The 13001-nt window shown below is 42.7% G+C and overlaps 1 protein-coding gene across 1 annotated transcript in view; it reads right to left on the bottom strand.

Annotated features, from left to right (window-relative positions):
• Positions 1 to 12373, bottom strand: part of GSG1L (GSG1 like) — a gene marked incomplete at both ends in the record, with an annotated part of 42286 nt that extends 29913 nt beyond the window's left edge. Inside the window, one exon of the mRNA XM_082064696.1 lies at positions 12073 to 12373. Coding sequence (XP_081920822.1) covers positions 12073 to 12373 — 301 coding nt within the window. The remainder of the gene's footprint in view (positions 1 to 12072) is intronic.
• Positions 12374 to 13001: the final 628 nt, after the last annotated feature.

Below are 13001 nucleotides of genomic sequence, written 5' to 3'. Positions count from 1 at the left end.
GCATAAGGAAGTGATCTCTCTGTCTTGCTTCCAGCATGAGGCCTAATGCTCTTTCTTCTCCTTCTGCTGCTCACAATGTGGTGGGAAGTCCTGAGCTTCCAGCCCTTCCAAGTCTGCGGCACATAGTTGTCATGAAAATTGCCTCATGTCTACAAAATCAAATCATTTCAGCAAAAAGCAGGAGGCTATGTGAAAAGCAGGCACTATTCCAGCAGAGTTGCATTTTGGAGAAAATAAATGAGCTGGTGAAGAATAAGACTGCTGTGGGAATGGGAAGGAGGCACCACAGGACACTGCTGACAAGCAGTGACACACAGTGGAGGGGTAATGGTGGCAGACCAGTGTCCAGAGTATACCTCAGTAAACTGGTGGTTTAGACTGGAAACTGGGAAGAGGGCAGAAAACATAGCAAAACCTATAGGCTTTAAGACAATATTCTAAGTATTCATATTCTTATGGAGTGGATCATCTTGAGTGCTGTCACACAGCATGTACAGGACAACCAGGTGATCAGGTCCAGCCAGTATGGGTTCATTAAAGGCAAGTCCTGCTTGACCAAACTGATCTTCCATGACAAGGCGATCTGCCTAGTGGATGAGGGAAAGGCTGTGAATGTTGTGTACCTGGACTTCAGTAAAGCCTTTGACACCACTTCCCATGGCATTCTCCTGGAGAAACTGGCAGCTCATGGCTTGGATGGGCATAAAAAAACAATCTTCCCAGAAAGAGCTGTCGGGCGTTGGAACAGGCTGCCCAGGGAAGTGGTGGAGGGGTTTAGAAGACATGTAGATGTGGCACTTAAGGACATGATCTAGTGATACTTGGCAGTGTTAGGTTAACAGTTGGGCTTGGTGATCTAAAAGGTCTTTTCCAACCTAAATGATTCTGTGGTTCTATTCTAAATTTATAGCATGGCTGTTGCAATAGAAGGACCAGAATCTGATGTCCCGGTTCATACTTGCTGGTCCTATGTTGCCGAGTTCTTCCCTCTCTGAGCCAGTGATAAATGCCTCATTAATAAGCAGGGCAGCAAAATAAGAACAACTCCTAGTTTGTATGTCTTCCAACCACACAGTTTCAAAATATTCTCATTAATTTGATTTAAAAGAAATCCGTAATTCTGACTGAAAGAAGGATCTCTGTTACAACTCTGCTTTTCATCTTGCAAAAGAAAGAAAAAGCTGTCTGTCTTCACTTATTCTGCATAAATTTTTATGAGTTCAAAAGTACAGTTCTGATGGAAATTTAAATGATTAAATTTCATTTAAACAGCATTCCCTTTTAGTAACACTCTGGCTCCCAGCCTATGAAAGACAAGGTCCCCTTTTTTCCAAATAGGCCCTAACAAATCTTTATCTCTCCAATTATATCTGGAGTCATGTGATTCTGATGAGATCTCACATCATCTACTGAGAGTAAAATCATTGTATTTGTCTAAAAAAAGATATAACCCTCAAGGGATCCAAGCCTAAATGAGGCTGAGGACTACAACACCACTTCAGTGAAAAAAGTACTACAATAGTGAAAATACAGGTTAATAAGCTCACTCAAACTGAGTTGTATCAAGTTAATTAACACATGAAATATTCCACTTCTGATTAAACTGATCACAGGCAGAGTATTTAATTGATTTTTTCTAATGAAAAATCAAGTATTAATCTGCAAAATTAACATTTTCCAGTTCACCCTGTTGATTTTGCTGAACCAATATTTTTTTTTTTTCTGGAAAACAAACAAGTTCACGCAGCATTACACTAAAATATGTCTTAATCTATGAAAACAGTTGCTTTCTTTCACTCTGAAAGCTGTCATTCGGAGCTGCCGCCCATTAACTTTTCTCTTACTTCCAAGTAACAAGAGAATTTGCTCAATTTCTCAGCCTCTGCTGAGATAACTCACAATCTTTTTCCCTTTGGGGTTTTTTTAATCTGAAAGCTATACTACCGTTCTCTTTCAGCAAGCTGAAACTCTTAAAACTTCGTACCTTTTAAAGGGGAAAATCTTGAAGCTTTCTGCTTTTTCATTTCAGGCATGCATTTTTCCTTAGGTCATATAATCAGAAAGCAATTTTAATAAATGTATCAGAGAGATGTCATCCACATTCTGGAGCTCTTCCGTGGGTTTGTGGGAGCAGCAGGGAGCCGTGCAGGGGCAGAGGGTGCGGGCAGAGCAGGGAACACCCCAGCACGATTGTGCTCGTGGGGACTGTGTGCCATGGCAACTGCATTTTCTGCACTGAAACTCTCCCTGATGAGGAAAATCTTGCACAGTATCAGAAAGCAAACATCTCCACAGGCCGCTCTCAAATCTCGTCTAATTGAAACACATCCACATCACAAGACTCATCTGATTATCTTGGTAAGACCTGAAGGATGTGTACACACATCTGTCTTTTGGAGAGCTGGAAAATAGCTCAGATTTTTAAATGATTATGAAAATCAAGGAAACAATGGTGCTGAGAAAGGCTTTCAGTGATTCTGCTTTCAATTTAGACCTGACTTTGTAATCTTGAAAACATTAAACAAAGCAGAGAGTTATGAGTTGTTTGAAGCATTTCAAGCAGTGGGATGGGAAGAGGAATGTTTTCACCTGTTCATCGCACAAGTGACCATCTGCCACACTGTGCTTACCCTGTGCTAGTGTAAATATGCGCAAATAAAGTAGTTATCAGGGGTCTAGTATCTGTGGGACTGTACGGTCTCCCCAGGAAACTGTGAAAGACTAGAAATTATGGTCTTCACAGAAGATATAGCTGATTCATATACCTCATTGTATACAGTCTGACGTGTCTTCTGCAATCCCCCATGTGACCGCATTAGCAGTTCCATTCAGGTTGGTGAGTTACAAAAATCAAAGGAGTAAGTAACTAATAAGAGCCTAAAGCCCTAGTTGTAGAAGAAATGTGGTTTAATAGCTCCCATTCTTTCCAATTATTAGCTGTGGATTGATGTGGATTATCTTTTAACCATGCCAGTGTTTCTCTCCAGAGAGTGCCCAACCGACCTACTTGCACTGGATGCATGCCCTGGCTCCGGAGTTGTGTGAGCAGACCAGACAGCAATGAAAGTCACTGACAGCAAAGAAGGAAAGTTGTTTTCACAGATGGGACTACTCCAGAATATGAATACATCAAAAGCTGACATGTGCTACAATGGAGGGAAAGACAGATTCAGGACAGAGCATCACTCTGATGGATGCCACATCTCTGTAAACATGAGTCCTGAGGCTGCAGCTTGAAACACGTGCGAGGGACTGCAGGTAAGAGGCAAAGGGATTACCGGAGGGGACTTTGCATGTCAGAGCCTGTACCACACCAACCTGTACTTCTTCTCCACAGTTAGCAACACAGCAGTATTTCTTGTCTGGCTTGTCCATCTATCCGCTTTGTTCCTCTTAGCCATTGCATCCTAGGCTACCTGCTTTAAAGTCAACTCCAGATCTTTCTCCCACCTTCCGTATTCAAAGATGCTCTGTTGTTTTTTGGGTTGAGGTGCCCTGTTTTTCTAGGCTGGCACAACTGACTTCAGTCTGGAAACTGAGACAACCTTCAGCTTTCAGCCACAGGCTTTGACAGAAGTTAACAGGATGGGCAGTAAGACATTCACACACAGTACGCTGCAAATGAATATCCAGCTTTTGAAATCAAGTGAAAAAAGTTGTGCTTGCATTTCTTCTTGAGAATCTTGTTTCCAAGCTTGTACCTAATAACTTTGCAACAAAGGCCAGGTGATGGAAAGTGAAATCAGGCTGAAAATAGTATGGTGTGTTTTTTGGAGAGACTGAAAGACACAGTAGAGCAGCTTTGCTTCCCGAGCAATTTCCCAGATTGTAAGCATGGTTTGTGTTCTTTTCCCTGCCCAAATCCAGCCAAATGCAGGGTGGAACACCTTAAAGTGAATTTTGCTTGCCTGTGACTATTCTACAAGTTGTGTCATTCTATAGAAATAGCATCTGTTGCTCATTATTTACTGCTTTCTGTAGTCCTTGTATAATTTGTAAGCTAGATCAGCAAAGGTTTATATTACCATTTTGTTTACCAACAAGAACACTAAGTAACATTACACCAATTCATGATTGACAGGGGGTCCTGTTAGAAGCAGCCCTATTCCCTGGTAAATCCCCATTTTGAGATCTGTCAGCAGGTCAGTTCTGTTAATTCCATATAAGGAAAGTTTTAAAATCAGGATTGAGTCTGGTGTAATTTAAAAGCCATGGGGATATGATGATGATTGATATTCCATCCCATGTTTATTTCTGTAGCCCTGAATGCATCTGTTCATATTTTGCACTAACTGGCAGCAGGGTAAGTACCTCAGTTCTCTTTGAAATATTGGACCTATGTGTTAGTCTTCCAGCACTCTGACGTTTATTCCATTTACAAGAACCTATCAGATACTTCCTTTAAGTCTACTGTGTTAAATGGTTGGGGCTAGACACATCCAAAGAGAAAACGAAACAGTTTTTGCTCATGAGATAGAGAGTAACTTATTTGATAAGGAGCAGTCCACTTGCTAGTCCCTTACTTTACTCTGTTATGAGTCTCAGCCTGCAGGGATTGTATTTCCACATTTTGTGTATGACAGATGTTGACACAGCTGGTCTTTCTAGCAGGTTCAGAAGGACCTAAACCCCAAAATTTCCAGTGCACAGCAGACACAAAATATCCCCACCACCCTATAAAAAACTGAAAGTCTGTAATAAAGCAATCACCACCACAGAAACCACAGCTATAATGTACCACAGGAAGAGAGCAAAAGTCATTGTGAGGAACACAAACCGATCTGAAGACTGTTATCATATAACTTTAATTCCTATGACCAGGTCTATCTTATCCTATAAGCAAAACCCCAAAGATTTGTTAGGAGGAGTTCACAAATGCTTTTCTGAAATGGACCCTTCCCTATGTTGTAAAGGAAGGCAAAAAATTGTTACTATCCCTGTTATCTAGCCTGAGGGAGATTTCTCTTCTGATCCCAAATTAGATCATCAGTTTAATGTTCAGTGCATGAGCAGACATACCAATTAGATACTGAGAAGCCGTAATAATGTCAACTGCAGCAAAGCAACCTCCTCACATGCTGTCTTCACCTGTAGCCAATTTCTGATGTTTTAGGGAAGGCATAAAACCCTCCAGAAAACGTGATATGCATCAAGTCAGCAACTGTTTTTCTCTTGGCTCCCACTGGCCGCCAGTGACAACTCTGAAGCATGGATGTCATATAAAAGGACATAGACTTGCTGTGAGCAAGGCAGCCATCCCATGATGGCTCCTTTCAGACCTCCTTAAGGTACCAACAAATCAGCTGTGCAGGACTCACTCCAAGCTTCCTCAGGCCTGAAACATTCCTCTTCCCTCATAAAGGTCTTTTGGTGAAATTTAGAAGCAACCATTTCAGCCCATGGATTTCCTTTGCTCACACTGCCTTCTGTGGAGGTGAAGTCCAGAGATACGTTTTCTGGGAACCCCTCCTTGGATTTTCACTTTTTTTCTCAATGTGAAATTACTGAAGTCATATTCTTTTCTTGATACTTATCCAGATATAGATATAGATATAGATATAGATATAGATATAGATATAGATATAGATATAGATATAGATATAGATATAGATATAGATATAGATATAGATATAGATATAGATATAGATATAGATATAGATATAGATATAGATATAGATATAGATATAGATATAGATATAGATAAAAGGTACCATCACATCCCCTCTAGATCTTCAATTGCTATGCTAAAGAGGACCGGTTTTCCTTTCCTTTTCTTGAAAGAGCTTATCTTTTCCTTAAGTGCTCTGGAAATTCTACTCTGCATCTATTTTGCCTCTGCTTTTTTCTTACCATAACTGTGTATGATGGCATTAACATAAGGCACTGGTGTTACCTGTGCCTTTCACAGTGGTGCTGATTCTTCCATAGAATAACAGCACTTTGCAGCTCACAGTCACCCCACAGTCAAACACTGTCCCACAACTTGTTTCTTATCTTTTACTCACAATTGATAACTACCTGTGACCTCACAGAACCTTTTGCCTTAGTGCTTTATGCTTTACATTTTTTGTTTAATTATTTTAATGCTTTTCTTACAACTCTTTCAGACCAGCTCACATTTTCAGTTCTGCTGAAAAATCTCTCCTCTGCAATTCCAATATTCCCAGACTTTATGTCACAGCATATGTAAGGAGAGCATTTAAAGTAGGATTACTCTCTTCAGATTAAGACTTCTGTATTAGAAATGGCAACTTCATAGACAGATCCCTTTTTGGCCAATGAGAAAAACATTATCCTAGGATTCAATTCATCCCATATGAGGAGGAATTTAATCTTCCTAAGAAGTACTCACTACTCTCTACTGACTGCAATGATAATGTTCATCAGTTTAGGCACAGATAACTACATTTGCTGATGTCCACAATTTTGCTGCGGGATTCACCTTGCCTCTTTTTTTTAATTAATTAGGTGACATGAATTGTGTGCCTAGTTCTTTTCCTAAGTTGCTAATCTCAGCAATAACAGAATCAGTCCCAAAACCAAATTTGACAACAACTAGAAATATCGAATTTTCATTGTGGTAATTTACCTTTTTATATTACTTGCCACATCTTCTTTGTAAGACTGTTCTTTAATCAGTTTACAATCTTTCTATTCGTCTCTATAATAATAAAGAATATAAAGTAGAATCTGCACCACAGACTCCAGCAAAAGGTCCACTGACTTCACTATCATTGTCCAATGACAGATATTTAGGGAAGACCATGGGGGTGGCTGTAGGGTGGTTGTCCCCATGTACCCCCTTGTGATACCAGCAATGTGTCAGTAGTTCGGGGACTTCTTGCTGCTCTCAAATCATCATGTCAGTAACACAAATGGATGTTTCTACCCTGGATCCAGGCAATCCCCAGTTTTGGCCTTTAAAACATTGCCTAACAGGGAACTCTGTAGGAAGGAGTATTTCTTTTTGTTTGTTATGCCTTATTGTTCTTAAATGATGGAGGCAGTCGATATTTCTAGTCTGAGCTCTGTCATTCCCAACACCAATACCAGAGTTCTCTGTACAGTGTGTCTTCATTCCAGTCTGCAGAGGCTTGGGATGTTCAGCATTCCCCAGCCTACGTCCATCACTGTGTTGGTACCATTCTCTCCACTCTCTCGTTCTTCTGCAAAGAATTTTCACTGGGATATTCCATCAAATGCTTTCTTGTAAATCCGTAGAGACTGGGTCTAATGTCTTATCCTAGTTTAAGAAGTGATTCATCTTGTTAAAAGATTTACCTTTAACAAAACCCTACTTTTGATAAAACCCATTTGTTGCCATGTACTGCATGCTTTCCCTGAAAACTGTCCTAAGGTTGCTGGGTCAAGTGGTCTGTATCTTTTTTTCCAGTCTTCTTTGAATACAGCAACGTGCAGATTCTTGCTACTAAACCTGCATTTTCATGTGCCAATTATTTCAGCATCTTCAGATGGAAATTATCCAGGCCCCCTGGGTTCAGTTCCTCTATTGCTGGAAATTTTATCTTTAATGTAGAGCTCTACCTCCTCAATTTCTTTTACCACTCTTTCCTTCCTAAACAATTTATAGCTACCAATTTTTATATTCCAGTCATGCGAATAAACCCACCAGGTTTCAGTCATGCCAATTATATTATATTTCTCATATTCCAGCAAGAATTCCCAATTCCTCTTGCTTTTAATTATATACTCACAAGGTGCTTCTCCCCAGTCCCTCTCTCTGGACAGCTGCCTACGGTGAATCACATATGCTTATTATCACATGGTGGTAGGGGAGAAGGGTGATGTGGTACTGCTCTGGATCTGTGAAAGTGTATGGCAAGTTCACGTCTTTATGCGATACAGATTTACTCATTTCTGCAGGACACAGCTCCCTCAATCTCTGGCTCCTTCTCAAATGTGCATTTAATGTCCATATTTATGGCCTATTTTGATGTATCCTTACATATCATCTGAGTTCCACTCTACCATTTACTCCTCCAAGAGTGCTAAGGACTATGTGCTACAGAGCATACAAAATGCTACAAACCTCTTGCCCTCAAAATACAATTGCAAGAATACAAAACAAGCTTGTGCATACTCATTCCTGATCTCCCTGATTTCTATGGAGCGTGGTAAGCAACATTGAAAAGCTCATTGTTTATTTAATGGGACAGTACTCTTAAAATGCATCCAGGCACCTGCTTTTCCCTCTGAAAGTGGATGTTATTACTGATATTTTATTTTCATGAGCAACTAAACCAAGAACTGTGTTCATGTTTTTTTCTATTAAAATCAAAGCAAACACGTTATGGAGCAAAATCATTGAAAATGCTATTGCTTCCCAGCTCTCAAACTCCTCTACCTGTTTGGATAAGGTATGCTACCTTACCTACTTCATGAGCTAATTTTTTCATGGTATGTGTGTCCTTGAGTCACAGAATTTACCAGCTAGTTTACCACTGCCGCTATCAGCACATCGCTTCTCTGGTGTCTTGCGAGGTGTCCAGTACTGACACAAGCACAGACCTAGCCTGCAGGTGTGAAATAAGATATGCACTCACAGTCATATTCAAAAAGAAATGACATGATAGAGAGCTCGGCTTTGAGATGCCTGGGCGTAGCCAAGGAATTCACGGCCCAGTGGGAAGCACCAAGTGCCATGTACAGCATGTGGGTGCAGAATAGGGCTCAGGACCAGAGCCCACAGGGTGTGCTTTGGCTTCCTCCTCTTCTAGAGATCAGGTGCATTGATCTTACAGAAGGTTCCTCCACCTGTGTGGGATCCAAAGCATTGAACTCACTCTATAAGGGACAGCTTTTTTAGTAGACTGGGATTCAGCGTACTTTTGAGCCAGAAATTGTACTAAATAATTACAGGACTCACCCACCAATGAAATATATATTCTCATGTCCTTCTATTCCCAGAGGGAATTCACAATTGTATTTCTTGGGTGATAAATGCTTTTCAGATTCTTTAGCTCTCCTAGACATGCTGGATAAAAATAAACTCTAGATTCACAAATTATTTCAGAAATAATCAGAGCATTCAATCTCTGTTATAGATGTCACTGAAAACTAGAAACCTGCAACAACATGAAGGCCTGCTTCGCTCATGTCTGCACAGAGAGCATATGGTGTGCTTTTTGCACCTCTGCCTCTGGAATCTAAGCGGAGATTTCAGGTAAGCTGTGAGAATACGCTCAAAAATTGTTTTTGATTGCAGCCTAGGTGTCATTTTAAGGTGTGACTGAGTCCCAGCCCCCCCAGCCAACTGGAAGCCCTGCAATCCCATCCTTCCTTGCAGTATCAAGCTCCTGGGAACTTGCCCTGTTGTGTCTCCACTAGAGATCTGCTGTGTTTCAGCTGCATCAGTGCAGAGAGCAGAAAGTTTTGACAGTGCCATGACTGTAGGGACAGATATACCAAAGCTTGGTGGCTAGATGAAGAACATGGCTCACCACCGTGAGTGTCAGCAGTCTCTTGGAGAGTTTTGACAGCATCACAACCACAGAGAGTGTTATTGACATTCATGTGTTCCTGGCAGCATTCATGTCACTGAGCTTCAGACACCGGCAGGGAGGAATGAGGGATGGGTCAGGAGCTGCAGGAATGGTGCTGACCACAGGCTCTGGCCAGATGTTCTGCTGACAGAGGTGTGAGGCCATGGAGTGGCTACTGAAAGGGCTTTTCCTGCAGGAAGGCTGTGGCTGCAGCCATTTCAGGATGCTGTTGGTAAAGCTTTAAGAAAGCTGTTGTTGAAAATATGGTGTGCGTTCAAGCTAGGAGTTTGACTAATTTAATACAGTGCTGTCTGTGCGCTTACTGGTATTTTCTGGATGTTCTTGCATCCTAGGGTGCTTATTAACAACATGGTGACTACATGACTTGTGATACCCACAGGGCTGTAGTCAGTACGTGTGCTGTGGACAGTGTGATGAGCCTATGGGATGGATTACTCACAGATATATTGAGTGTTGTGGGTGTATGTACAAGCATGATCACAGTGCTGTTGGATAGGGGCTGGATGGTGCCTCACTGTCCTGGAGCTCAGATAAAATGATCACCAGTTAGGCTGCAAAAGGCCATGGCAATGTACAGACAGTCTGGTGTTACAAACCCATAAGCCTAAATGAAGACCTTTCATAGTTATTTTATGTTGACACTCTCAGGGACAAATTTAGTTCCATGACCATTACGCAGCTCCTGAAGCAGAAAACTATGGTAAATCCAGAACAAGACAGGTGTCTGTCTAAGCCAATATATCCCTGTACCTGCCTGTATTCTTTCTAAAGGTTGGTCACTCCTGGTCTAACTGAAGAGTACTTTCCACCAAGTTAGAGTTTTAAATAAGAGGAAACACGCATGTGGCTGCTGAGGTGGTGTGGGGAGGGAGAAACAACCCTCTCACTCCTGCTTTCACCATAACTTTATAAAGCTGAGCTCCAGCTATCTCCTGAAATCACCCACTACAGCACAGCTGTGTTTACCCAGTACAGAATAGATCACTTTCTCTTCTCCCACAGATAACTCAGTTTTCTGAGTGGGCTAGAGTCACACAGTTACAAGTTACCTCACACATAAATTTTGCCTTGGAAAGCTTTCAATATCTGCCAGAAATTTGAGCATGCTTGATAGTCTCAATCCCTGCTAAGATGCTGAGAAAGTCAGAGTCTTAAGCTGCTCACTCAGGCTGCTGTGGCCTAAGTTTATTTCCAAAACAGTAAGACAAATAATCTTTTTTCTGTACTTTTTCTAATGTCAGAGGGTTACTTTGGTGCACTCATTTCAGCGTGGAGCTGTTTATTGACACTCCCAAGGCTGGAGTTCATGAGCTTTCATTTTTATACATTAAACTGAGTTTTAATGACCAACGGATTCTTGAAGCACTATCCTCAAAAATACCAGTGAATGTACACATCACCTTGGGATGCACAGAGATGAAATGGACTGTGAGATGCTCTCCAAGATTACCCCACTTTATAGTTAATTCTTACAGAGCAGTTTTGCCAAGATCTCATAAACTTCCCATTATCAAGGAGGTTGTGTCCACAGTGACACAAGACATAGGATGATCCTCTCTCCCCACAGTAGTGAAGGGCCATCTACCCAGTCTACTACTTTGGCAATGGCAGGATAGAATGGAAACAGCCCAGCAAGGAGGAACCAGTATCCACGAGCCATCATCACCTCATACTGTGCCACATTTGTAAACTTTATTTTCCAGCCACATAATCTAGGAAAAAAACCTCTTTCTAAAGCAGAGTTTGGATATTAGCTCTACCAGACAGCTCTGGGAGCAGGGACTGTGAGTTTACATCTGTTGAGACTTAAATCAGTCCCATGGCTCTTCCTTCCACCCACCCTTTGGTGTTTTATTTGCTGGTAAGTGCCAGGGTACAGCAGGGGAAATGAAAGCACCGATAAGCTGGAGCGATGTCTTCTCGAGTGGTTCTCAGCAAGTCGATGGCTGAGCAGAGAACAGAAATGAGCTCTCTTGTGCCCAGTTGTGCCCTTTAACTGTCTTTTCTCTGCTTTACTTCAATAAACACACAATCCAGCCACTAGGAAGGGTTTGTGAGTGGTCATTTACTCGAGAGATGCCAGAAAAGAGGAAGTCTGGGCTACAGCCTGATAAAAACTGCGACCTTTGTGCTCCCCCTGTCATTCAGACCACTGCCCTGGGGGTTATTCCGGGGGCAGTTACAATGAGCTGTCAGAACCTCCTTAGCAACTACCAGCCGCTGTTTGTCGTGCGCTCCATGGAGCAGGTCCCCGAAGGGAAGCAGTGCCCAGCCTCTGGCTGCAGTGCCCAGGAGGGTGGCACATTCTGCTCATCAGAGGCTCAGCTGGCTGTAGAGCAGAGATCCTGCATCAGCCAGCAGGTAAACAAGCAAATCCTTGCTCTCACTGGAAACAGGTTGCTTTTCAACGAAGAACTGTTAAAATCCTGCCTCTCTCTGCAGGGCGAATCTGCTTTAAGATACAGCACAGAACAGCTTGCCTGTGTGTTTATCACACTGAGCCAAACACAAAGCAAGAGAAGCTGGAAGGAAGTTGTTTTATACTTACCAGCAGCATTGATATTTTCCTCACAGGAGTACCAGATCCCAGTGTGGAAATACCTGAAAAGGAAGCGGTCATCTCCTGTCTCCCAGCTGTAGTGAACCACATTCTGGTTTGTCTCATTTGCAGTCTCATTCCCACTGTAGTTGAGGCAGTTTGTCTTTTTCTCTTTCCCACAGCTGGGCTTGGGGACCCTCTGTGTGCCCTCACACCAATGGGTCGTGATAAAAGCTGTTGTAGAGAAGAGGAGAGCCATCAGATTCAGACTCACTGCTAGCAGGGCTCTGCATCTTCGATTTGTCTTCATGGTAAATCCGCCCTCCCTCCCCCTCCTGCTGAGAGAAGAAGTCAAAGGGGTTTGTTTTATTTGGGATGGGAGGGGGTTCAAAGCCTCTCACGATTCAGAATCCAGTTTTCCAGGCACCAAAACTCTCAGCTTCTTCCAATCTGTTGTTGTAGCAGTGAAGGAAACGCTGCAGCCAGACTCCCATTCTTCTCTTCACTTGAAATCCTGCCTTTGTACGTTAAAGGAGCAGCTGCAGGCGCGGGAGTGTGGCCGTCCTCTCGTAGTCGGTGTGCTCCGGCACGCTGACGGGATCAGAGAGGGTCTGTCTCACAAAGAGCACCAGGAGCAAGTGAACATCTGCTCGGGTACCACACATGATCCCGAGGGGCTCCGCAGCCTCCTCCGCTGGGAGACACCTGCAGGCAGCGGGACTCTGTCCTCGGCTCCCGTAGGATGAGGCAGGAGGAACTCGGCGGGAGGCAGGGACAGCTGCTGCCTGCTGCCACCGTCCTCGGCGGACCGCGGGGACCACTGCAGCGCTCACGGCTGCGTTGGACTGGGGGAGGCGTCACATCTTAGTCCCAAAAAGAATCGAGATTTGGAGCTACGAAATACATTTTTCATGTACCAGAGTGTAGAGATTTGTCCG

This window comes from Streptopelia decaocto (genome assembly GCF_964273445.1).
Source record: "Streptopelia decaocto genome assembly, chromosome: 13".
Classification (NCBI taxonomy): Eukaryota; Metazoa; Chordata; class Aves; order Columbiformes; family Columbidae; genus Streptopelia; species Streptopelia decaocto.
The sequence above is the reverse complement of the archived record's forward strand: the minus strand, read 5'-3'. Positions and strand labels throughout refer to the sequence as shown.